General features: G+C 34.2%; 2 protein-coding genes across 2 annotated transcripts; one reads left to right on the top strand and one right to left on the bottom strand.

Moving 5' to 3' along the window:
• Nucleotides 1-457: 457 nt before the first annotated feature.
• On the top strand, nucleotides 458-12,966 carry LOC124440002 (zinc transporter 2-like). The gene is made up of 8 exons (XM_046990315.1): nucleotides 458-512; nucleotides 10,294-10,591; nucleotides 11,032-11,178; nucleotides 11,312-11,465; nucleotides 11,682-11,898; nucleotides 11,992-12,097; nucleotides 12,212-12,346; nucleotides 12,570-12,966. Exons 2-8 carry the CDS (start codon nucleotides 10,300-10,302, stop codon nucleotides 12,695-12,697), a joined length of 1,179 nt encoding a protein of 392 aa, XP_046846271.1. The 5' UTR covers nucleotides 458-512; nucleotides 10,294-10,299; the 3' UTR covers nucleotides 12,698-12,966.
• Nucleotides 12,967-19,168: 6,202 nt separating this feature from the next.
• LOC124440738 lies at nucleotides 19,169-26,617 on the bottom strand. Its single transcript, XM_046991169.1, has 3 exons — nucleotides 26,047-26,617; nucleotides 20,085-20,311; nucleotides 19,169-19,943 (listed from the first exon to the last, which is right to left on the bottom strand). The coding sequence occupies exons 1-3, from the start codon at nucleotides 26,566-26,568 to the stop codon at nucleotides 19,619-19,621; spliced, it is 1,074 nt and encodes a 357-aa protein (XP_046847125.1). The 5' UTR covers nucleotides 26,569-26,617; the 3' UTR covers nucleotides 19,169-19,618.
• Between the last annotated feature and the right edge of the window lie 1,215 nt (nucleotides 26,618-27,832).

Genomic DNA, 27,832 nt, shown 5'->3' with positions numbered 1-27,832 from the left:
GGGTTAAATTATGGCATAAGCTGAGCAAGCTAACAAAGTTTTAGTAAATTTGGCTAATATGTACGCGATTGGTTAGCTTTCAATTCTTGGGTTTGGTTTGATAAAACTTTAATCTGAAAAATGGCAATTACAAAGGGAAAAATTCAAAATCATCAGAGATTTGGATGTCAAGCGTTCGTGTGTATTTCGTCGAAATTTCCCGAAACTTTGTTACCTTTGACAACATGCACCATATTCTAACCCTATGTGTTCCAATTGCTATTTTGCTCTGTCATTTTTGTAAGCAATCTATTTCAATAGTGCTTCTTAGCAATCCCCACTTATAAAATGGGTATTATTTGAAAAAATTTTACTCTCAGTCCGCCGACCTTTTCCACCAAATCTTTTCCGTGTATTTCCGTGTAACGGGCCAACCTTACATAATTTACATAATATATTACCAAGCGTTGCTTTACTCAGTAGGACATCTTGGCTGTTTCTTGAGTTGGAAAGAACTTGACGACGTGGTAGTGGTACGTATATTGTGCTTGTATGATTAGTTTCAACTAGATTTTCATTTCTTTTAAGAGATTAATTTGTTCAAATAGTTGTATGTTGTGCGTCATAGGATAACCTTTTACTTATCATAATATTTATAATCTTTCTGTATACTCTGAGTTTTAATATTCGTTGCTGCATCTTCGATTGAGGCTGGGTATATAACCTGAAGTATTAAACAGGTTATCCTGTTATGTTGACTGTTCATTAAAATGAAACCAATGAAATCAAATTTCGCTGCATTCAAATTGAGCGCTATATCTATCGATTCCAGTGTCCCGCGCGTCTTTGCTGCCATTTACGTTGAAGCTTGAAACTTGCAGAAAGATTCGCGTTTGCTTACGTTTGAAACGTGACCTTTTGCAATACTCAAATTTCAGACAAATGAAACGTCAATGTTTGCCATTGTAAACAGAAATATGGCTTACGTAAAATGTCACTTTTATAATTAGAAACAGTGCGTTGTTCACACTTCATACTGCATCGTTTCACAACTTTGCTTTTATTAGCATTGCTAATTGTAAATAAATACATCATGTATGTCGTTCGAACGCATACAATAAGTTGGCGAAAAAACTTGAGAAAGAGTTTTATTCCCACGCGTATCCTCCAGATTTTCAAAAATACGAAGATTTTCCCTGCGTTTCTAAAAACATTAGCGTCTGCAAGACATCGATTGAGCTTTGGTTTTGTCAAATATCGGCGATTGTGTGATATTACGCTATTTTATAAAATCGTCTCTTATGTCATTTGTATCATTGGACGCCTTGTTTGATCATGAGTGAGTTTACAAACGTTAAATTAATAAGACAAGACAAGGAATAGGCAAAATCGATTCGTTTGTATGGATGATCATGTGGAGCTTTTCCTTAAAATTATGGAGTACGCCTGTATACGTACAAGAGTTTTAAAACAATTTAACATATCACCGTAAAGGACTGACTAAGCGTACAAAATTCAAGTTCGATGGCAAGTCTTTTCGTTTACTGCATGTTTTAGGCATTAAATGCGCACCTTTTGAAAAAAGTACGTAAACGTTCGACAAACGTTTCCACGTTTCCCCGTTTTTCGACAAAATACCTATATTGGAAGCATATAATTGGTAATATTTTACATATATTGTACATACTTACATTTACTTTAAGCTATAAGGGTTCTTACGTCCTTGTGATAGAAGATGGAGGAGTGCAAAGTTGTTGTTTTATGACATTTACAAGCAGATGCGCATCATTTTTTCGTGCAACTGCAAGATATCAAATTTACCCATAACGATGGTATCAGGGCCAAAACTTGCATGGGTATTAATTTTGGGGGGTGGCGGACTACTTTGCCCAACAAAATGGCCGTACCTTTAGATCAGCCAACAAATTTTAAAAGCTTGTATGATATTTATCGGAAAAATGGTGTCCTGAATTTTGATTGAAAGATATGCAAATTAAAAATATGATTTAAACACCCAATATTATTCAATACTTCTTTTTTATTGTACTATATGTGGGATCATCAAGTTGATCATCAGAAATGATGGACTTGAAAACTTTTGAAAATTTTTATTCTGCTAATAATTCTCTCATCTTAAATTTTTGGCCACGGTTACAGGAGCTCTATGTTTATATAACACTCTTCCCTCCACCTTAGAGACAACCTCTAGTAAATTGCACAGGACATTTTACGTGTACACCAGCGCTGAATGAACAGCATGTCAAATAACATTATCACACTAAGTTTTCTGAGAGATTTTCATTGTTCTCGATAATGAGTCATATAGGTTTCCTTACTATCTGGAATAACATCAGCATCAGCATTATCATCTTCTTAAGGTGGACTTGTGTTAGGTGGCATTCTCTCCTCGCAATTCTCTAATCTTAATGCCAAATGTGTCACTTTTCTAAATCTCAGATTTAACGTAAAAACAGCTTTCTTTATCTTCATCATTACGATCATCACCATCACCATCACCAGAATTACCATCAACAAAAAGTGTTTAATTGATTTCGCTAGTATCAATTGGTGGAAAAGAATATCCTTCGCTTTCAGAAAAGATAACATCTTGCCTATATTCAGAACCCGACTCAATGCTTTTGGCTGAATCGCTTTGAACATTTTGTTCAGAATTAACTTTAGTGTTAATGTTGACTCCTTCAGTCTTAGTGTTACACTAGTGAAGAATAAATTTTACATTTACCTCATTAAAAAATGTCATATAAGTTTATTAAGAAATTTTTGAGCCTTCTGAATTTGAATTATGAGTTAAAACAAGGATATTATTTGTGCAATAGTCTGTATAATTCAAAATGTGGACAGATTTATACTATTTATACAACTATTTGCTACAACCCTACGATCTCATCTTTTAAACATAAGTGCATGGAAAAGATATACAGCTTACATTAAAAAATTTAGAATGGTTAGATTGCTTTTCAAATTTGATTGGAGGATGCATTTTCCCAAGAGGTCACTATTTATTTCCTTTTTACATGTTGTGCATTGCACTCTTTCTCTATACTGTTCACTCTTTTTGACCCTTGATCTAAGTTAAAAGAGAATATAATGAAAATAGTCTAAAATTAGGCTAGTCATACCACCTTCTTAATTATGAGAGACCTGTATTATCGCTGTAATTAAGTATTCATATACAAAATGTTTATGAATGTATTATTTATACTAAAACATTTCATTGTCAAATTTTATCAACGAAAACGTCAAAAAATGTGTAAATTACTCAACTAACAATCTATCACTGCCAGCTGACGACCGCAAGCTCCAGAAAAAATAACTACGATTCACAATTTATTGCTATAAAACATATATACGCAGTGTTTTTTTAACACAAATTATAAAATTTAGTCAACTAAATGCAGTAATTACTTTTTGAACCGTATCCATCATACTTATTTACTGTACTAAAGTGAAAAATTGGTGCGTCTTGTGTCCCGAGAAACGCTGCATGTGTTGCATACTGCATTTACATTGCATATGTTAAATTACATGTTACATTACATGTTACATTACATGTTACATTACATTGCATACTGTATATGTTGCATGCGCACTTAAATTGCCCGTAGAAAAGACATAAAATAGAGAAAAAAAGGTGAAAAATTTAAAACATAATTTTGTATTCACAGCCTTTAATTATAAACAAAATTGTAATCAAGTGTTTTAATGATTATTTTGCATTTTTTTTTCATTTCATATAGCAATACAACAAAATCAAAATGGGTCACAACATGCAGCTTCAGTTCACAAAATCAATTACAGAAAATCATACATATTAAGTCAAGCAGCTACTTTCCATCGATCCGATTTATTTATAAAAAGCGGCATGCATGCATGTACAAGTCCTAGATGTGGCGGATCCAGTGTAGGACAACATAATTATAGCTCTTAATTTTAAATTCAAATTACATTCATTACTGGGTTTTAATCTTTACAAAAAACACAAAGATTGTTTTTGATCTTTCTACATTATTTTAAGCATATTAGTTTTGTTTGTTCAGTTGAATTGATCTTTCGATTTGCTGGTTAGTTAGTAACGGCGGCAATGGCTTCAAAATTTGTTTATTGTGAATATTGAATTGCTTTATCCAGTCTTATTTTGAGATCAGTGATGTGAAATACTAATTAAAGCCAAAAACTGAAGTAAGAACATTGAGCTAAAATAGATGGAAGCTAATTCAGTTGAAATTTGATGCCAATAATGCCCAGTCATTCCAAGTAATGTAAACACATGCACGGCCAATAAAAAAGCAAAAAATTACCTGTACGAACGACGAAACTCCGACTTTAAAATCAATACGTAAATCCCTTTTTGTATTAATTTGAAAACAAAACTTTTCATCACCAGTAGACATTTTGCTTATAGTTCTTTTTGTTTTCGTATGTGCCACAGACTAAATCATTTTCGTTCCAAAACAATCACTGTATTATGCGCAAGATACTTACGAACTTCAAATAACATAAAAGCAAATACAATTTTAAACCACCAACTTCACTTTTGGATATGTATTTCTACTCAAAAGAATTATTATTGGTGCGCTTCCGTGGGGGTACAAATATCAAAAGATAAATTAGATAATACCCGCCTCATGTTAGATTATGATGCCCAAGTGAAGGATATCATCTCAAAGCGTTTCATTTCATAAATAACCAATAAATTTTTGCATTTCATAACTTCTAGTTCCAGTGAATTTATCTTTGTTAAAAACATACATAGCTACATGCAACATTATTTTGGACATCATTTGTTGCAAAAACTAATGAATTCTTTCAGTAGATTTTGCAAAAAATCTCTAATATTATTAATCCCTAAAATTATTTCAAGGAGTAACACATGTAAATTATTGATTACATCCAGTTGACTGTTTCAGATGTTTGCAAATTGAGCAATGTCATTGTTTTTTAACAGGTTTGAGAGTTGATATTTTCCATTTTAACATAGCTACGTATTCAATAGGACGCTTCATAATTGACTAAATAAAGATCATCAGCTTCGATGTTACTATACTTTCCACGATTATTCTTTCTTTGAACAAAATGATAAAAAGACTTCTGTAGCTAAAAACATGTTTATTACATGTTTACGAACAAGTCTCCCGTAACGCGGGCAATACACGTCATGTGACCTCTAAACACGCGTTTGCCGACATATTCTTAATCTTTGCCGCCATCATGCGTCATCACCACTGATATGTACAGTAAGAGAATTGAAGCCAGAAGTTGGCTCATCTGATTATGACCTTTGACGGGGGGGGGGGTATACTTCCCACTTTACACTACTTTTGTATTACAAAATCACAGTTTATGCGTTTTTATTCGTTCTACAAACGTTTGATTGGAGCAAAATTTTTGTGAAAAGTTTGTCTTCTTGGCTTTATAATGGCGGAAAATTAAAATTGTGCAAGGTCGACCTGCATTGTTTTGAAACAAACTGGAGATTATATGATGCTGCTGCTTCTTAAAAAATGTAGAAATATTACAGAATCATACTGCTGTTACCAAAATTTCATCTGCCATGACGTTTATGGAAGATTGCTACAAATTTACTTATTTAACAACACTTTGTTATTAACATCGCTAATATCATAATACTTTAAAATTACGTCTTTATTATATCAGTGAAGAAACAAAACAAATCGGCATTGAAAAATAGTCAGAAAGACATTTTGATAAAGAATAGTAAGTTGAAAACGGTATCGTCAAACTCTACGAGATGTACATCATCAAAATATGCGAGTTAAAGTACCTCTGCTGTTATTAAGCGAAGCAAAGTTTTCAACCAGTTCCTATGTTAACAACTTCAATATCGATGAATATGTTAAAGACATGAATACCTTTGTTCTTACTTTGTTGTATATTTGTAATTTAAGTTTTTATCTTCTAAAAATGCCTCGCATGGCAAAAATTGTCCTCGTTACCCTCAACTTTCAAATTTCAATACAACTTGCCATCTTATTTTTCAGTCGTTACAAAGCCAAAAAACAGAGCTTCAGGGTTGAAACTCTCGACCGGTTTTCCTCTACATGTCATGTCATAAAAATTTTGCCTTAATTAGAAGTTTGTAAAAGGAATAAAAACGTGAAAACTGTGATTTTGTAATACAAAAGTATAGTAAAGTGGGACCGATACCCCTCATGAAGATCGGATAGAATTCGTTTTCTCATCACTTGCAAGTTTTCACATTAGCCCTCATACGGACTCGAATCGATTTCGAATCGATTTAAAGCGTTAGTGTGAATGGGCCCTTAAAATCGCTACTGCTATATAACATTAGAAATTTTTTTACTTCGTGGAAGAAATAAAATGATCGACAAAAATTGGCAATTGAGCTTTGCAATTACCATAAAAATTTAAAAGCAAAATTGAATCTTTTATATCAAATGACAACTATATATATTATCAAAATAAATCAATATGAAAAATCTTTTTATTCTTCAAAATGTAAAAATGCGAGTTAGACTTAATATTACTATTACTTTGTATGAAACAGCATTCAAGTTTCTTCTTTCACGCGTTTGCTTGAACTTCAAAAAAATCTTAATCCAGTGAAATATAAAAAAGACTCTCGAAAGCTGTTTATGCATTTTAATTTACAATGAGCTCAATGCACTAAAGTTTCAGCTGTAAAAAATCTGTAAAATTTAATCTTTTGCAACGAGCTAGCCATTGTGTGTTTTATGTAGTGCCGTTGTTTACTTCTTTATAAATTTACATTCAAATTTATTATGGCAGTGTAGTTTAGCATTCATGGGGAATGAAACTGACGTACAAACCACGTGAATATTTAATTTTAAAGCAAAGGAACTGACGTACAAACTGCGCGAGGGACAAGGACTTAGGATTCAATTTCAAATCTATCAAATGACTTGTTGTCATCATTCCAGACATAAATATAGGGTTTACTGGCGGAATTAGGTCCGTTTCCTTTCATTTTAGTGGCGTCATCACCCTATATAGTTAACTCAGCCGCTCCAGTTATTACACAACTCAATGGTCAACATTTAAACACAAAAACGGCGTTTTCATAAACGACGTTTACGTGTGGATGCAAGACCAAAATAGAGAAAAAAAAACACGTGTGGAAGAGTATGGACGGGAATTGGCCTCGCGTAAGAAAAAGACCAACCAGAGTTTGTGATCGTAAACAGTCATGACCCCCTTTATTCTAGAAATGCTTTTGTGTCTACAAAACTTATTCATGGCATGAACATTAAACGTTTGAAACTTGGCTTATTCGAAGAACCATCTCTAAATATCAAAGGAAGTGAGATGTTGAAAATTAGTAAACAGAAGGAAGTCCTCAATCATTACGATGAGATAAATTGAGGTTCAGTGTGCAAAGTATGAAACCCTTACTGCTTGAAATCAGTCTTCCAAATGTCTCTTCTGTATCTAAAGACAATTCTTCCGATATTCATAGCAAAGTTATTTGCGATCAAGATGACTCTACTGATGATAAAAATAAAAATGATAAAACTGTAAGTAAACTTATCCTGTAAATTGCGTCTCGAATGTTATCGGTTGAAAATACGGAACTGAAAATGAAATCTAAGTCGGGAATTATAAGTAGCTAAATTGAAGCTGAATGCAAACGATATTAAAAGCAGAATCGACATGGTAAAATCTAGTACATTAAAAGAGAACATTTGTCGAAACTGTCACATGCGTATGAGATATACATCAAGGTCATGTACTATTGAGAAATTCTCTTCAGTATTCAAATGCGGGGAAGAGAAGTTTATAGTGGAGAGCCTAATTTGAAAGAACTGACAAGGAGTATCAAAAAACATGAGGAGAATCTGGCAAAACTTCAAAGCAAGTTTGTAAACAAAACAGCAGCTATTGCCACAAAGAAGGAAAACATTTCTCATTGATTAAAAGCGATTTGCTATCTGCAAGTAGAAGGATTAGTTTGTCAACGGTTTCAATTGAAAACTTAAAGTTGTTGACAAAACACACATATTTGGTTTAAAAATTTGGGCGAGACAAGACATATACAATAACGTTCTTACACGAGCATCGTCAGAAAACGACACAAACCTAACTGTGGAATATCACAGGGCAACAAATAAACGTGAAATTTTGTTTAAAACTCAACTAGAACAATATAGTGTACGATTTCCCCTTCAAACGGCTTGCAAAAAAGTAAATTATGTTTTATCCATACTCTACACACCTCCTTGCTATTGTAACGAAGAAAAAGAGCAAATGGCTATGTTATAAAAGACAAGTCTATGGCAAGCGCCTTGTTGTAATCAACATTTTCTTTATGCACTTTTACACTCAGTCAGTGGTCAATGTCTACATTCCAAAATAAGAGTTCAAATGCATTCAGTTAATAAAGGTGATAATTAAGCCTCAGCCATACTATGAAACAACAGATCAAAAAGCAGCATTTTTGCTCTGAGACTATAAGATTTTTTTCGAGTTTGATATTTGAGTGAACTAAAGGTAGCAGTTATCCATTCGATTGATCCTTTATCTTATTGAGACAGAACTCTACGGGATTTAAGCCTTCTCTGCACATGCAGGGATGAAAAAGCTTAAGTGTGATGATGGGACTTTCACATTTTCTAACGATTTCAACTCATTGCATGTTTGCATTCCTTGAGGACTTTGAGCATAAGCTTTTCGTTCAATATAAGGGACTTCACTCCCACTTCATCAAAAACTTTATATTCCGTGGATACTTGGAGCTAACATATTCAATAAATAATTGTGAATATAGAATATAGAAAATTAATATATTATCTGGTGTCAGTCGAGCAAATTCAAACTTTTACAGCTTTTTTGGAGAATATTGTTGATTCTTTTGCAAGCTATACCAAAACGTAAAACTTTTGAAATAGCACACACACTTATGTTGCCATTTTGTAGTCGTCTATGCAGGCCGTGAAAGTGAAACTATACTTCAATCAATTCGGAGTGAGAAATAGATGGCCTATCCACTTTTAATATTCCTATTAACTCAAGGTCTTGATGAGCTAGGTTCATGTCTCCATTGCCAAAAGCTGGTGAAGAAATGATTTCAAAACATTCATAATACCAATTTCAAATATTTCTAATTGTTCTCAGAAAGTGTTTGCTAAGAAAGGTAAATGTCATTAGAATGTAACAGTAAGTCGATTTCCACTTTCGAATAAAATGTTTTCAATAATTTGCTTACGCATATTTTAGCTTCTGCTGCATCTGGTGTATTAATTTCTCTACAGATACTCTATGAAAACTCTTCCATGATTTATTAAATCAAAAGTTTGTTTCTGAATCTCGGATGACTTTACACTCACAATGACAATGAAAACATGAAACTTGACGCTAAAACTATGAACAACGTGCTGTTTCTAATTATAAATGTGACATTTTACGTAAGCAATATTTCTATTTACAAGGGCAAAATATTCACGTTTTTATGGTCGAAACAATATGTTTGAATATTGCAAACGTCACGCTTCAAACGTGATTTCCTTCAAATTCATAAATGCAATTAAGCACGAATGACACTGCGTGAACTAAAGCATTACAAAATGCTGTTATGTTTACAGTTACTTTACTCACAGCTACTATTAGGCATTGTGAACAAAAAATCCCATCTTTTGAAATATGCTAGTATTTTGAATTTATAAACATTTATTAAAATTTATTTATTACATGGCAGGCGTCACTTTCGGCAAAATGGCGCGCTTTGATTGGCTCGGAAACATTTTTTCCGGTCCATTATTTTCCCATGATCGACCACGGTCCAAAACGCGTAATTTTACAGTCAAATGTAAACTAACTTCGTAATGAAAACAGCAAAACGTAAAATAAACGAAACAAAAAACCATTTAAGAACGACATTCGAAAGAAAAACACATGGAAAACAATTTAACTATTCAGATGATACAATTTGAAACGATTTATTTTTTATGGACGAAAACTAGAAAAGTGAAAGCTAACCGGTAAAAAACAGCAAGGACGAGAAAGAAAGCCAACTTTTTTTTGAGGTCAAATAACGTCATGTAATAAACCTTTTAATAACCTCGCTTTCTCGGTCTTTCCAGATAATTAACGGACCTCTGTCTATCGGACAAAGAATTATCGGACCTCGCCCTACGAGCTCGGTCTTTACAAAAACACCTCGGTCTGTTTTTTCTCTGTAAAGACCTCACGTTTGGTTATTAAGGGCTTATTATTTTTTGTAACGATATGTTATTTTTACAATTTTATATTGATCACGTTTTAATGAACTTTAAAATATATCGCCTTTCAATTCTCTAGCAAAAAATGTCGGTAACAATTGAAAGAAATGATGAAAAAACTCCTCTTGTAACCGACAGTGCGTCAAATATTCCTTCAAATGACCTTACATTGAGAACTCTTAGCATCCAGGAGACACAGGAATATAATGATGAGCGGAGTAAAAATACCTCAGCACCCTCTTCTCAGGCACCTTGCTCTACATTCGGGCATAAAAGTAACTTGTCCAAATCAGCATCTTTGAAAAAAAAGCGAGCAAGACAAAAGCTGATTATTGCATCTTTATTGTGTTTCGTTTTTTTTATTGCAGAATCTGTTGGTAAGAGTTATTACTGATAAAATGACGTTTTATATGAAAACATGTCAAAGAATAACACTGAAGAAGATTCTAAATATATTTGACAAATAATTTTTCGCTAATGTTACACTCTCAACTACAATTTGAAGTAATTTTAATAACACTAGGTCTCAGGCCCCTGGACCTATGACTTGCTCAACGGAAAATGTTTTTCCCTCCAAACATTGTAGATAATTGACCACGAGAATTTCAGAAATAAGTTTTCAAAATAAGTTTATAGATTTTTAAAACCTCTATAGAAAATGGAAATGCTGTAATGAAATATACCGTTCTTGAAATTTTGTAATTGCTCACTAAATTTTTTTGTGTGACACTACATTCCGACAACTTTTATTGCATGTAGAAACCTTAAGTTTCTCTTTCAAAAAATGACAATTTTTAACTTCATCTCTGTTTTTCAGGAGGTGCAATAGCCAACAGCTTGGCTATTATGACAGATGCTGCACATCTCTTGTCAGACTTCGCAAGCTTTCTAATTTCATTATTAGCAATTTGGTTAGCAAATCGACCGTCTACGTCTAAATTATCGTACGGCTGGCATAGAGCTGGTAATAAATATCTATTTCTTAAGATGCTTTCTTTTGTCAATTACTATTTAGAGTTTGAAAAATTTAGATTGTGGATGCATAAATCAAGAGAGAATATTCATTTATTCATAAAAATGGATTTCTCGTTTTGTAGAAGTCATGGGAGCACTCTTGTCTATGTTGATTATTTGGGTATTGACGGGAGTTCTTGTTTATGAAGCAATCAAAAGAGTCATCAATGGTAATCACAAGGTCAACGCTAACATAATGTTGATCATTGCTGGCGTTGGTATTGGTGTCAACATTTTGTACGTATCACATCAACAACAGTGAAGTAAATTCTAAAGGGGGTGGCTTAAGTAAGCAGTTTTATGAGGGATAATTGACTACTTGCGCCATTTTGCTGGGAAAATTAAGTCCAAACACATCAATATTGACTCTTGAGATCCAAGTTACACCTTTGCTAGCAGACAGTGAAAAAATGACATTTTGTTTTAAAATTTGATACCAATAAATTATTTTAGGATGGGTCTAGTATTGGGTCATAATCATTCTCATGGAGCGAGCTCTACAGGTTCACATGGACATTCCCATGGCGAGAGGAAACTCTCGTCAACCCCCAGTGTGAAAAAACATGCGGAGGAGAAAAACATGAATGTTCAAGCCGCATTTGTTCATGTCATTGGTGATTTATTGCAGAGTTTAGGCGTTCTTGTCGCTGCCATAATAATCAAATTTAAAGTAATAACCACTTTCTTAGTTCCTCTTCTTATAATGGAGCAATAAATCTGCACATTTTAATTTAATGCTTTATTTTTAAAATGTATCTTTTAGCCGAACTGGTCAATTGCCGATCCAATTTGCACATTTTTGTTTTCTGTCATTGTTGTTTTCACAACTATCACAGTTCTTAGGGATGCTTTACTGGTGTTAATGGAAGGTATAAACTGCTCATATTTTGGTTTTTAAAAAATCCTACTGTAATCACAGGGAATCACTCATTGATTCATTAGATGTTTGCATTAGATTAGAAGGTTAATCTTTTTATCCTCAGGAACACCAAAAGGTATCGACTTAAATGATATCAAGGAAGGAATTGGAAAGATTAATGGTGTAATAGCAATTCATGATTTACATGTTTGGTCTTTGACTTTGGGTAACATAGCACTTTCAGCTCATTTGGATATAGGTTTGTTGCAATATATTGTCTCATTTTACCACTGGCTGAGTAATATTTCCAATGTTAAATTATCTTCATGGTTTCCTTATCCATTTCCATGCTTTTCATGAAGGAAGAAATTGTTTTCATTGTATATCTATAAAAAAGTATTTTTGTTCTTAGTGAATGTGTCTTTTGAGATTTTCGATGAGGTCATTATTTAGTATTGTTTTTCATATGGTTACTTTTGCAGAAGATGAAAATGAATCACAAAGAATTCTTTTGGAAGCAACTCAACTGATTGACGCTGTCTATCATATTCGACATTCCACAATTCAGATTGAAAACACTCGTTTACATTCCTGTATTTTGATGGGTTGATATTAAATAATTTTTTTCTAGGAAAACATGCAATGTCGAGTTAACCTACTGGCATTTGCTTTCCAGCATTCTTATTTCTAGAAAAAACAACACTTCATTCATCTATTGCATGAAATCAAAGGTTAATAATGCATGTTTGTAGATATTGTCGTCCAAGTTAGTGCAAACATAAGAAGAACTGAAGAACTTTTAGTTTTGGTTTTGAATCACATAATGAATTTGGGACACCCTGAATCATACAATTATGAAATAAAAGTTTTGAAAAACAATTTGTGTAAGGTAAAGAAATCCACGAATTCAATCTGATTTTATGATAAAAAACAATTTATTAAACAACCATTTAAGATTATTGCAATAAAAAAACAACATATTTGCCTACATACAAAAATTTATCTCGAAAATTACATTTTGAAAAATCGAAAACATTGCTCTTTCTTGCAAGGGAACCAACTGATATATTTTCAAAGCTAGAGTGAATACATTCTATACTTTTAATGAATATACTCTATATTTAAAATGGATGATTGAATGCATGCTTCATTAACAGAAATGCTCATTGACATTTCTACATTACCATCATACAGACCTTTAGCCCAATCATCTTCATTATTTTACAGTCTGTAAGGAAATAATAAAGTTTAAAAGTACACCTTGAAAGCAATTTATCATATAATTCGTATTGCACATACCACATCATTTTTGAATATTGTTGGAGTTTCATTACTTTCCAAAAGCCATTTACTGCCAACCCTTCTTTTATGATTTTCAGCAAAATGGTCAGCACATACTCTGCTTAACCTATCTGTCATTGATATAATGACGTAAGAACCAGATAACAAATGCGGCTAACCTAACTTTTACTACTCATTTGACTCTGAAGATGACTACCGCTAAGGTTGTCGAAACGTCAGTCAACAACAACAAAAACAGTCCTCCTCAGGACTATACTAAACTGGACGATCTCCATCTACAAACATGTAACGATACTCTGGGTTCAAACCATTTACTTTAATCATTGATATGTATATTGGCATTTCCTTATTCTTCTAAGTGGCTTTTCCCAACGCATAAAATCATGGATGAGATAAATTCTATGAAAAATTTAGAGATTTGTTTCATTAATGAACATTTCGATGGCGTGAACATTGAAAATGATTATATTGTTTTTCTCGTACTTTGATAGAAAAATGAAGAATTGGAGGCTGTTTTGCAAAAAACAAAAAACTAGCTTTGTTAACGTCGAAATTCATACGAAAGAAATGATTAATAAGACATTTACTCAATTAAGTAGGGGTCTACGCCAAAAAGCAGTAAACTGTATGTGAACACTGATATCATACATGTTAATGTTAGTTAGGACGCAGGCCGGATTTACAAATACAAGTGTTGTTTGGAATAAGATCCCGACGATACAAATACGCTTGAATAATAGTAATTCCACATAGCACTCTTACTGCATGAATTGAAAATATCGTTTTGTTCCCCAAAATGTGTAAATTAGAAAACATGAAAAAAAATGAGCGCGCTGATGTTGTAACTCAGATATGGAATTACAATACATGGTGCTGTAAATCATGCAGTTTTTGAAGACAAAAGAGGATATCTTCCAGTTTCGTTTTTTTTGGCCAGCCATTCTCTATAAAAAGCACAGAAATGCAGCATTGTCACCATGGACCTATTAAAGTGCGCACATGCATGAACATCAATGATCAATCACCATAAAAAAACAGTATTAATTCAAACCTTCTAGTTATTAGCACTGCTTTTAATTGTAGTGTTGACTATTAAAAAATCTTATTCACTAAAAAAGAGAATTATATTCGCTATACATGAAAGAAAAAATATTTGGGCTATTAAAATATAGCCTGTAAAAATTGCGTTGCTTTATTATACATTCAGGATGGAAGAGGAAGTTATAGTCTATTGTCAGCGGGAGACCCGAACTTTGAAAAAAAAACAGCGAGTTAGACTAAAACACGTTAAACAGTCGAAAACTCAGGTGCCCTGCAACCTTGCAAATTTGCTGCATCGGGATTTTTGAAGATTACTTCATGGACAAAAACGAGTGCAAATCCAACAACGTTATAAAAGCTGCCAAACATAGGCTTCTAACTAAACTAAATGAGGCCCTTAATGAAGAGAACGCAGCAATCCGTAGATCCACGCAATTTTACCTTAGAGGATACTGCTAAGCTCTGCTCACCGAAAACACCCAGTGGGAACAGAGTTATCAATTTTTCAATACGTTGATTCACGTGTCATGAAAAAAAATTATGATTTGGTCAAAAAAAATATTACCAGCGTTGCTGAAGTAAAGTAATGTCAAGATTTCGTAGAGAACGATCTATTTCGAGATGTTCCAAAAACACAAGTTCCCAAAATAGTCACCTAACGAAAATATCTATCCTTGCTATGCTTCTGTTAATACAAGTGTTGGGTCGACTATTTTCCATTCATGAAATTACATCAAATCGTACGAAGCCAAGGCGCCTCTCTCCGTAATGACGACGATTACAACTACTTTCACCGTTTAAAAGATGTTTACAGGTGACACCCATCAACCATTTACAGCATGCTGCACGCTCGGCATGTTGTGACTGTGTTCAATCATGGTTGTGCAGAATTTATACAAGTTGGCCAGCGATCTGGCTTGTTTCCTAACCCTATCTTTTTCTCCTGACCATCTACGTTAACCAAAGAAGTGTTCTTTCAGTCAACAAGTGGGGTCGTTTGACGCTTAGCTTCCCACCCAAAAGAGTCAAAGTGTTCCGCATCAAGGTCAGCTTAACACGTTTGGTTCACTGAGGCCCTATGTCCTTTGTGAAAAGGTGAGTACTTCGTGTACGTTCCTCGGTGAGCAGCGACATTCGTGTTTTTCTGCACAACTAGAACAAAATGAACTATACCCGTTTTTTATTGACATTCTGAATCTCCCTGGATTGTCATTAATGGGTTGTTCGACATTTTATTTATTATAAACTATTACTATAATTATATCTAACACACTTACACACAAAGTAATTTGTAGACCATAAATCATTATGATTCAAACGTCACACAACTCAATTCAAATGGTGCTAGAACATAAATTTGTGAGTTAGTTGACTTAATTCTTTCTTCCCCTTCTTCTCACCCAATTTAAGTGTAGAAATTGGTAATTTTTTAGGAGTTACCATCTATTTCTACTACAATAAAACCCCATTGAAGTTTATTCTTCCCGTGTTACCCTTTTTTCAAGGTAGTCAAACCATAAATCATAATCTATTCCTTTATTCAACTCATAAAGGACCTTGTTCATGAAAACTTGTAAGTGTTTGCTGTTAAGTTGACTCATGTTAGCACAATATTATAGCATATATTGCAAATCTGTAAGTAACATTTTGTTGACATTATTGTCCAATCATACAGAAAATAAATGTGTATAAATCTGAGTGTGTTCAATATAAGTGGAAATTTTAGAGTAATTGAATAAACTATGCTTTGATTATGTCAAAGGTTCAGAGTGTCTAAACTAAGTCTTTTAATATTTTCATTGAGTTTACAACCAGTGTAAGGTAAGGGACTTTGTTTGTATAAATCTCAGTGAGGAGATCTGTGTGTAGTCTAAAATCTTCATGCTGGTAATCGGAAACCATCAGCAATAACCAGCTCAAAGCCTGGGGTGGGCAGCACTTTCCTTTACTACAAAGTACCAACATGAAGGTAAAACATTGACTCTACCCTACACAAGATATGCTTCAAAATTTCTTAGGGGAGAATTTCTCAGACCCCTCCCCGGCGCGTAGTGCCTCCGACGTTTTATGACTGATGTTTGAAAAATCCTAGATCCGCCCCTGGTCCTTTCTTTCCAATAACAAATCTCATGCACTCGATGGGTACAGGAAAAATAGTTCTTCGTTGCTTGACATGTCTCAAAGTTTCAAAAAGTCTGGAGAGTATGGAAGAGCATTCTTTTCAATAGAACCAAACACTATTGTAACACCTTGAAACTCACTTATGTTTGAATCATATTTGCAATTAATTTGCTTAACACAAGTTTCACTCAAATCGCATGGTAGCAGTTAGTTTTTGAACAGTCGTATACATGCATGATTTTAATGTGGGAAGCAAGATATTCTCAAAATATCACTGACTTACATATAACGCTTGGATTAAGAATGTATTAATTATACACGATTGCCCATGACTTCATATCTGTAGATTGAAAATCTGCTAGTGCATACATCTCTATATATACATATGCCAGTGTTTATCAAAAACATCACGGCTATCAATTGTTGACAATAGTATATTGCTAGGGTAGTTAGCCTGATAATTCGTAAACTTAAAATAGATTGAGCAAAAAATACGCACCACCCCAGCAAGAAAGCAACTATCGCTGATCTTACTTTTATTATAGTGAACCATGCTACTAAAAGGTCTGAAAGTAATATGGATTGTGTGCTATACACAATAATAATAAATGAAACATCTTTATTACATTGGCAATTATTTTAAAACAAACAATCATGTGCAATAACATCGTATAACACTGAAAATTATACTTACACATTTATATGAATACCGACAATTCTAGGCAACGCACTCGGATTATAAGGGCGAAATAGAGCAGTCTTATATACACATATTATTACAAGAATCTTTAGGATTGAAATGTTGTAAACGCGTTCATATCATACTGCTGAATACAAGCACCATGTTATTGTATTTATGCGCAAGTTTTCTGGGAGTCCGGTTAGTAAAACAATGCACACGTGACACGTGACATTTTTGCATACAAAAGTGAAAGTTCTTCTGGTTGCGTTTCTTTGCTGTAGAAATAGAATCGAGAAAGATTTGATGGCCATCAATAAAACAATTCGGACTTTAAATTTTTTGGGTTTAAAGTCTGCACGCAGGCTAGAAATTGAAAGTTGGAATCTATAAAACTCAGAATATAGGAAAAGCTGGAATCTTCAAATGCCGAATTAAGAAAATTAAGCTGGAATCTGTAAAAGCCAAATTAACTTTTTCTTAGGAGCTAAAAATATGCCAGAATGTGGATAGACACGAAGTTCTATATTTCTGCTGTTGTATTAAGAGATGACTTTGTCTGCCTCGTGCTTAAGTAATTTATTCAAAACCAAAAGTTTGTAAGACTAAATATTGTTATACAACTCCTTGAATTTGTGTGATTTGCAAGTGCAGGGTTATAGGGCTGTCGGTTGATTAAGCAGTTGACTAAATGATTGTAGTTTTCCAACAACAGTCGACGTTAACCTATTCGTTTAAGTTTTTTTTGACTCCTTAACATTTTTCTGTGTAATTATGTGGGGGTTTTCCGATTTGCCAAATCCACCATATTTTATTAACGTTTACAAAACCTGCATTTTATCTTTACCTGCAAAATTTTTGTTTTCGTCCTCATTTGTAAAAGCTGCTTCCACCGTTGGCTCCGTAACTCTTATTCTTGTTCTGCATTTTCAATTTATTCTTGGATAGCAATTGTTATACTATAGTTATTGTTCTTATAGCAGATTATTCATGACAAATTAAAGATATATATGGTACTTCCCTTCCCTTTCCAACCGTTTGTTAGAAACATATGTTGTATTGCATACATATGGAATTTTAAAGAAATAATTCTAACTTTCTGATCTTCCACATAATAAAAAACAAAACAGTGGCTAAATGAGCCCCCCATATGTTTGTACGACATGTTTTAAAAGATAACATGAAATTATACATACTGCCACAGACCTTAATCAGTACATATATCATAATTTCAATTTATTAAACTTATCATCTGATAAACTGTAAGTCATTGCAAAATTATATTCCTTGTCGTTGGCTGGAATTAACAAATGGCAATAGGGCCTCCAGTGTTATTCATTTTTTCTAAGAAAAAATATATCCCTGATGGTGATTTTTGTGAATGCCATGCTTTGAAGAAGTATTTGGGTGCATGATATTGTGTATACAATGTATAACCCCTTAACTGTTTAAAATTTTAAAACTTTCTTGAAACGTAACTTATGGATACTCAAGGCACTACCTTCAATCTTTTAAATTAGTTTCCGTCTTCTTCGTTTTTTTGACATCTTACATCGTTTTTACCCCCTTCACGGTTTTCAGTCAAAGGTGATCTTTTTATCAGTCGCACTAGCATTTTACACTGCAATGGACTATTTTACCCTTTTGTGCTACACAAACCCTCTTAAGTAAATGGCTTATAAAAGCTGACAACAACACAAACACTAGTATTTAATTCTGTTCTATATATTATTTATCACGAAAATGAGCAGATAGTTTACACTGGTTTACAGCAAATTTGGTGTCTCAGTTTTGTAAACTGATTTTGGACAATTTTGATGTGCTGAATCGAAAAATAACACTGTTTTTGCTGGGTCAGGTCGACATTTTAAGCTATCGTTAATTTTCTATTTTCTAACTATTAAATACCCGAGAAAGGTACAACAGAAGTATTAACCGTTTACCGTTTAAAGTTTTATTATCTGAACAAATTTAATTTTTTAGCACTAGCAATACAAAGAAGAAAGCATTTGAACAAACAATTTTTGATTGAATTTTAATTAGGGAGTCTAAGTTTTGCGATTATTATGCGATATTTAAAGATAAAATAAGGCTTTATATGGCCCATGCTGGAATTCAATGGTAAAACCTGTTGTTAAAACACACCAACATATTAATGTAAGTAATAAATAATAAAAACAAAGTGATAATTAGTTCATGTTATTAAGAGGAGACGAGAAGTCGCAGAAGGTAAGTCTTACGCATTGGTTAGGTATCCATCTGTCTAGATGTTCTGTGATGAAATGTAGATTGTATAAAAAAGTGTATTGTATAGTGTATGTAAAGTGATTATATAAAAAAGTGTACATATTCATCAAATTAAATTAAATACTTTGTCACGCCTAAAGTTCAAGCTATCAAAAGCTCATTCAAGAGTGCAAAAAAGATGAGGGAAAGAATTCCATTGCTTCCGTACACAGTGTTTCCACTTCCCTTTGGTGTGTTTTTACCCACTTTTTTTCTGTTTCTATTTGCTGTTGGAAGGTTTTCACGTTGTTTCGGTGTGTTTCCAGTTGTAGTTGGTGTCTTTTCACCAATTCTTGGGGGTTCAGGCCGTAGTTCGGACGAAGATGCTGGGTATTTGTTGCAGGAGAAGCGAAGCTGATTTTTCAAAGTATTCAAAACTCTTCGAATGCTAGATGATTGCGACAATTTTCTGAATGGTTCATCAAAACTAAAAAACATTTCATGAAACAAGGATTAATGAATTTTAAAATAGGGGTGGAAAAAATTTATGAGCATGAAGGAGATAGTTGATGCTTATAATTTATAAACTACAAATAAACAATACATTGACATAAATAATTAAACTTACCAGGTGTGAACTAACTTATTGCAGTCATCCTTGTCAAATTTTACTAAAAGCTCCGTTTCATTGGCAGAACAGTAAATTGCCACACATTCAATTTCTGTTATTTGTGAAACACAAGTATCTGAAAAAATCCTTCTTCCATCACTGTATCGGGCATTACGAATACTTGTTATAGCTGTTTGGACTTTTACGGAGGCCTTTTGGTAGTCTTCAAAGAACTCCGGTGTCATCTGAAATAAAATCGAAAAAATATTTATGTGTAACAAATTTCCAGTTTTTAATGTCAACTTATTAACGTTAAAAGTGCTATTGAGTGAGTTTATCAATCAATGCAATAGCTTGTGACAAAGTTATTCAATCAATGCTAAAGCAATTCCATTGCGCATATAAATGACTGATTCTTTGCTAACTAGAGACCTACAGGGTGCATAAAAAACTAAACAGATAGGAAAATTCGCTAAAGTTGTCAACGTGCAAGATATGGAAAAATCTTTGATGGAAAAAGTAGTAAGACTTCCAATGGATCACCTGACAGTAAATGCAAATAGTAACCATTTTTAGAGTGAGAATTGAGTTGCTGAGAAGCACTTACGCACGAAAATGACAAAGCTAGAAAGCACTTGGAACATATACGGTTAAAATCTGGCACATTTTGTCCAAGCTTACAAACTTTCGGGAAATTTGGCCATAACGTGTACGAACGCTAGGCACCCAAATTGCGAATTATTTTCCGTTTTCCTTTGTAAATGTCATTTTTAATGATTTCATCAATTATTCGTGTTTGGATTAATTTAAGCTCACATTCACGCATAATTGATGAGGATTATAACAATATGGCACTTAAACATGAAAAATTTAGCATAATTTGCAATTTAAAAGCTAAACGTTTGTGTACGCTTCAGCGAAATTTTCCAAAATTTTGTTAGCTTGAAAAGCATTTGTCATATTTTAGCTTTATGTGCTCAGATTGCTTTTCAGCTGCATCATTTCCGTCACATATAAGCCGTTAGAAGTCTAACCACCTGTTTGTTCCACCAAATTTTTATGGCTTTTTGCAAATCTTGTGCACAGATGACTTTATTGACGTTTTTCAAATTGTTCAGTTTGTTTTTTTGGTACACCCTAGCTGTGGAGCGACCACATGTAAAGTAACAGTATAATTCCAACGGTTTATCAACTACATTTAACCACCGCAATTTTTGACAATCATATCAACAGTTTATTGGCTGATAAAGAAGTATTTGCCTTATAATTTTGTCAAATTAAATTTGGGCTTTAATGACGAAAATGAAAACTGGGGATCCAAAGATAATGTAAAGTTTCATTTATTCTGGAATTGTTTTTAGAAGCTAAAAAGTATGTCTATGACACGAACGCTTTGTAACAGTGCAATTGTACTGATGACAAGGTTTAGCATGTTGCGTTGTATTAGAATATTAGTATCGTAAATTTAAACTTGTTTATTTCGGATTGTGATACAAAATTAATCCCTCGTCCAAACCCTATATCTAAATCTTATAGAAACAAGGATATGAATAATATTTTGCATTAGGGATTGATTTGTTTAATGTAGAGCACAAGATTCTTATATAAAAAAAATCTAGTATTTGTGGAATCACAGACATTTACATCTAATTAGTATACTTTCTTTGCCTTTCTTGTTTTATATGTTTTTGTGCTCAAATTGCTTATCTGATTTGAGTATTTGATGGCTTGTGCATGGCCATACGGAGCTCATTGTCCATTTCAGTTAACTTTTCAAATGGCGGTTGTCAAGTTACTTTCTAATGTTGCCAGTTACATTTCCAAATATGGAATATTCGATATGAATTTGTCAACTTGAGTTGACAAGTTGTGTACTTGAGTACTGAAGTTGTGTACTTGAGTACTGAAGTTGTATACTTGAGTACTGAAGTTGTGAACTAAAGTTGCGAAGTACTGGCAAATGCGAAAGGTCTTTGTACCCTGTAGACATTTGGCAATGAATCCGTTCAGTAAGCAAGGAAAAGCTTTACCAATAGAAGTAAGAAATGAAATACTTGAAATGTGGTTAAATAACGAGCGTTTGACAAACATTTCGATACAACTAAATCTACCGTATAAGACTATATCAAATATAATAGATCTATGGGTAGACACTGGTTCTATTGCACCTCGTCAGAGCGAACGTGATGTTCGAACCACGCGTACAGATGACGTTATTGCATACACTGAATATCTAAAAATTAATAAACCATCTATTTACGCAAAAGAGACTCAGCAACACCTAGAAAATAACAAAGTTTGCCTTACAGCAAACACACCTAGCAGGTCATCCATTAATAAAATTTTGAATAAAGATCTTGCTTACTCTTACAAGATAATAAGTCAAATTCCTCGAGAGACAGAACGGAAGGACGTTATGGAGAAGTTAGAAGCTTACGTAGCAAATATTTCATTGATTGATTGCAACCGTATGCATTTCTTTGATGGGTCGTCTGTAGTTGTTACGAGTGGCAACAGACGTCGAGGGCACACTATGCAGCGTACTCCTGCATTTAAAATCCAACGATACTCTTCTAGTGCCACATTTACTGTAAATTTATTACATAATGTAAACGGCGTATCGCATTATAACACTCTTATGGGCCCGTCAAACGGATTAGAATTGCTAGAGCTTTTCCTTGCTTACTGCATGATCGGATTCATTGCCAAATGTCTACAGGGTACAAAGACCTTTCGCGTTTGCTAGTACTTCGCAACTTTAGTTCACAACCTCAGCACTCAAGTACATAACTTCAGTAACCAAGTACACAACTTGTCAACTCAAGTTGACAAGTTCATATCGAATATTCCATATTTGGAAATGTAACTGGCAACATTAGAAAGTAACTTGGCAACCGCCATTTGAAAAGTTCACTGAAATCAACAATAACTGTATTTTAAAAATTATTGACAGCTTTTTCATTCGAGAGTCAAAAAATCTAACGATTATATGGATATAAATAAGGTATTTTTAATGCTCAAGTGTCCAGAAAAACAAAATGCTTTTTTTGCAATGTATATTGGCAAGTGTTGAAAGTATCCCTTTCCGCAAAAATTGTTATTTGCTATAATTAATTCAAGTGTAATTTCTAACACATCAGGGATAAAAGTTTTCAAGTTTGTCAAATTTTTGTCTATATTTATATATGTTTAAATTTTCTCCTTTTGATAGACCTTTTCCGTCGTTCGGAAAGTCTGGAACGATATTTTTTTGTAACGTCATGCAAGGAATTCCTCAATACAATATATATTAATACCCGAGGTCACATTATGATGTCATACTTCGGTAGTGGATGGTTGCAGACGCAGATGAGCCAGGCTAAGTGCCTTGGAGTTCAGATTTATCCTTAAACCTGCTCCTTACTTACCTAACCACCACACGTCTGCACCTGATCACACCAATTAATTGGTGGAAAAGGCAAAAAAATAATGCTGTTTACTCTGCAAACGTACTTCGCTAATGATATGCACCTCACTGTAACTTATTATTTAATACTGCATGCTAACTACAGGGGGTCATGTGCTCAATTCTGCCCACTTCTGCCCACTGTTCCTTGGCTAATAACCTTAATTATTGCATGACCTCATTATATAACAACTATGGATGAAGACAGAATTTGGCTTGACCCATACTAGGTCATTAAAAAGCAACTTTTAACCGCCATACGTCTGACATTTCACCTAGTTTGTAATATAGCAAATCAAATTTTTGGTGATAGGGGCACTGTAACAAAGCAAAATGCTTTGTTTGAAATATTTTTTATCAATCTAAATGCTTTGTTTTGCAATATTGTGCAAAATATCTAATTAAATATTGAGGCTACGTGTGGTAATTTAAAATGCAATGATGTTTGATAAATATTAATGTTGTAAAATTTTTCTAAAAGTTATCGTCATGTTTATGTCTTGTATGTGTTTTAGTGCGTTTTAAACGTTGTATTTGCTGAAATGGTAATGCCATCTATAGAGGAACGGGCGCTCACGACTTACTAACATGCACTACCTTTTTGGTTCCGCTACGTAGATGACACAATCACTGCACTACACGCCAACGAGATTGATGACTTTCACACTCACATCAACAAACAGAACAGCCACATACAATTTACCAAAGATGTCGAAGAAAACGGAGCTCTTCCTTTTCTCGACTGTCTGGTAAAACATGACAATCAAAAACTACGTTCAACAGTTCATCGCAAGCCAACACATACTGACCGACAACTAGACCAATCATCTTACAACCCTACATCACAAAAAGCCACCTCAATCCGAACATTAACAAGACGTGCACAAATCATATGTGATTCACCGGACGCTCTATACAATGAAAACAACTATCTCAAACGCGTTTTTGACAAAAACAACTATAACTCTGACTTTATCAAACACAATACTTACAAACCCAAGGAACCCAACGAAACGAACAACTCAGTGACAACAGCAACGATACCTTACATCAAAGGTACGTCTGAGACTATCTCGCGTATATTACGACCAAACAACATACGTGTCGCACATAAACCAATCACAACGTTACGACAAGTACTAACGAACAGAAAAGACAAAGAACAACCCAACGAACGACAAGGTGCAGTTTACAAAATAATCTGCTCCGACTGCCACGCCTCCTATCTCGGGCAAACGGACAGGAACTTAAACATAACACTTACTGAACACAAACGAGCTACTAAGAAACAAGACAAAACTAATCACATTGCCGAACATCACCGAATCACAAATCACAACATTGACCGGGACTAGCCAAAATGCATTATTTACAGTACTGACTATAGACAACGGCTTACATTAGAAAGTTGGTATACCAACTTGGAACAAACCCCCCAGAACAGATCACAGCAATTACCGGCACCTTAAAAACGACTTATTCACAATACAAGCAAACGATCAACTAAAAACATTACACTTCACACTAATTCACAATTACAATACACAATTGACACCCAAACATTACAACTAAAAACATTACACCTAAATCACACATCACAACTAAAAACATTTCAATTCACACTAATTCAAAATGACAATACACAATTGACACCCACACATTTCCTGTACACACAATACAATGACGTAAGAACCAGATAACAAATACGGCTAACCTGATGTTTACTCCTCATTTGACTCTGAAGATGACTACCGCTAAGGTTGTCGAAACGTCAGTCAACAACAACAAAAACAGTCCTTTTCAGGACTATACCAACGTGGACGATCTACTTTTACCAACGTGTAAATTTAACCATTTAGGCAGGTCTAGGAGACGTGTGTATGTTATAGGATTAATATGTAGTTCTTGTGTCTTACGCAACAATTGATAAAGGAGTAATCGCTTGCAAGGATTTCGTGCAATGAAAATTCATTTTGCATTGGAATTTTCATAGCGGATGCTTGAATATCGACATTTGGCTCAGTTATATACAACTCATTATCTAGCTGATACATACAATTGTATAAGTAGTAGCTTACGACTTCATTTAATTTTGCCATGGTCAGACACGTCAAAAACAGTATGTATTTCCAATGCAGTTTTCATAGGTGAAGCTCAAGAATCCAAATTTTAACGCAAACAGACGCTTTACATTTCACATATAGCTTATATATAGTACATACGTACTATGATATGTATGTGTGCTTAGATTCATTGTTATATCGACCTTACGCCCAGTACGAGTTCATCCTAAACTTTCGATCAGAAAGCAAAGAAATGAGCAAGCTTAACAATTTAATGGCAAAATTCGTTAAATTAACTTTAAGACACAAAGTTTAGGTTTCCCTCACAAAAAATTCGCTCCGAGACAATCGACAAAACGAAATTAAAAATTTTTAGGAAAACAACTGCGATATTCGATATTCGATAAAAATTAATCAAAATATAATAACCTAGCTCATTCATCAATAAACAGTTACGTATTTGAAGACGCACCTTGTACGTTGGCTGCGGACAAGCACCAGCAACAGCCGCAGTATTGGCGACACATTGACCGTTTGAGCGTCTGCCCTTTTTCAAATTCTTGCAAAAGTTGTTTTTCTTTAAATTATTTACGAGAGTAGAAGGACAACTAGAGTAAATGTTGTTACACAGCCTGGTAACGTCACCATAATCTCGACTGTAGTCCTTCTCAGAACATTTTGGTGTCAGTTGTGAGCATAAGGCTTCTTTCACAGCATTTGTACATTTAAGTGAAATGCCAAGTTGACCATAGAGATTTACTGCTTGTGAAATGATAGCATTTTGCTGTGGGTAAATTTTGGCGATGTATAGATTTAATTTCCAATTCAATCTACAAGGACTTGCACTTTGTACGGACACACATCCTTCTCTTTTTGAAAATACGTAAAGCTTTCCATCGGGTGCTTTTCGTTTTACGATGTTGCACAAGAAGATATCAATAAGCAGCGTCAGTAAAAGGAAAAACAAAATTATTACTTTAAAAGAATGTGCCATTTTTTTCTTAAACAATTCGGAAAAGTTACTCGCAAATGTTGATTGCAGGAATCCTAAACAGAACTAAACAATCCCAACCAAGCCAAAATCCTTTTTCTTGTCTACTATGGAAGCTGATATTTCAAAGAATGTCATGTTTACGTCACTTTACGTCATACTTCAGCGCTTACAAAAACAAGGGCTTCAGCGCCTACAAAAACAAGGGCTTCAGCGCTTGCATACATTCTTGTCATACAAGCGCTTCAGCGCTTGCAAAAATAAGGCTTCTTTAATTTTGTCTAAAATTCTTTTATTTTATCTAAATATCTACAATTTATCTAAAATGTTCCTTTTTGCACTTGCAAGTTTTGTCTTGACTAAGCATGTTTTTTAAGTTCCCGTACCGACTGTAAGTACTTCATAATTTAGGGCCTGTTTATATGGAGCCGAGTTACCCGGCTGAGCGAGTTACTCGCCTAGCCAGGTAACTCGGCCCTTATATAAAATGAATGCATTTCCCGGTGAATCGTTTATATGACACATCCGAGTAACTCGCCTTGCCGGGTAACTCGGTTTGTGTAAGCGAGTTACCCGGCTAGGCGGGATGAATTTTTCCATATAAACGCATTTGCCGGGTAACTCGGCGAGGCGAGAAAATTGGCTCTGTTGGTACGCATGCGTACTAAGCCTTGTACTTGCAGTATTATAATACAAAAACATACACATGTCATAATTTTCAATTTTATATTCACCCATTCCATTTTTGCAGTGAAACTGTGAGGCTTTTTAAAATCTCGCCGCCTTAACTAGAAGTTAGCATAGCAAAACTTCATTTAAGATTAATAAACGGAAGTGCTAGCCGAGTTACCCGGTGCCATATAAACAGATCACTTTGTCAAACCCGGCTAGGCGAGTAGCTCGCTCAGCCGGGTAACTCGGCTCCATATAAACAGGCCCTTAGACTTCCGTAGGGCCTGTTTATATGGAGCCGAGTTACCCGGCTGAGCGAGCCGGGTAACTCGGCCCTGATATAACAAGTATGCATTTCCCGGTGAATCGTTTATATGACACATCTGAGTAACTCGCTTTGCCGGGTAACTCGGTTTGTGTAAGCGAGTTACCCGGCCAGGCGGGATGAATTTTTTTCATATAAACGCATTTGCCGGGTAACTCGGCGAGGCGAGAAAATTGGCTCTTTTGGTACGCATGCGTACTAAGCCTTGTACTTGCAGCATTATTATTCAAAAACATAAACATATCATAATTTTCAATTTTATATTCACCC

This window comes from Xenia sp. Carnegie-2017, unplaced genomic scaffold (genome assembly GCF_021976095.1).
Source record: "Xenia sp. Carnegie-2017 unplaced genomic scaffold, XeniaSp_v1 HiC_scaffold_2, whole genome shotgun sequence".
In the NCBI taxonomy this organism is placed as follows: domain Eukaryota; kingdom Metazoa; phylum Cnidaria; class Anthozoa; order Malacalcyonacea; family Xeniidae; genus Xenia; species Xenia sp. Carnegie-2017.
This window is presented reverse-complemented; position numbering and strand designations above follow the sequence as displayed.

Excerpts from the sequence above, each read along its gene's own strand:
- LOC124440002 (XM_046990315.1), top strand. The coding sequence starts at position 10,300 with ATGTCGGTAACAATTGAAAGAAATGATGAAAAAACTCCTCTTGTAACC. Across the intron at positions 11,466-11,681 it reads GGTATTGGTGTCAACATTTT|GATGGGTCTAGTATTGGGTC; the intron begins GTACGTATCACA and ends AAATTATTTTAG. Across the intron at positions 11,899-11,991 it reads CCATAATAATCAAATTTAAA|CCGAACTGGTCAATTGCCGA; the intron begins GTAATAACCACT and ends TGTATCTTTTAG.
- LOC124440738 (XM_046991169.1), bottom strand. The coding sequence starts at position 26,568 with ATGGCACATTCTTTTAAAGTAATAATTTTGTTTTTCCTTTTACTGACG. Across the intron at positions 20,312-26,046 it reads GTCCGCAGCCAACGTACAAG|ATGACACCGGAGTTCTTTGA; the intron begins GTGCGTCTTCAA and ends ATTTTATTTCAG. Across the intron at positions 19,944-20,084 it reads AATAAGTTAGTTCACACCTG|TTTTGATGAACCATTCAGAA; the intron begins GTAAGTTTAATT and ends AATGTTTTTTAG.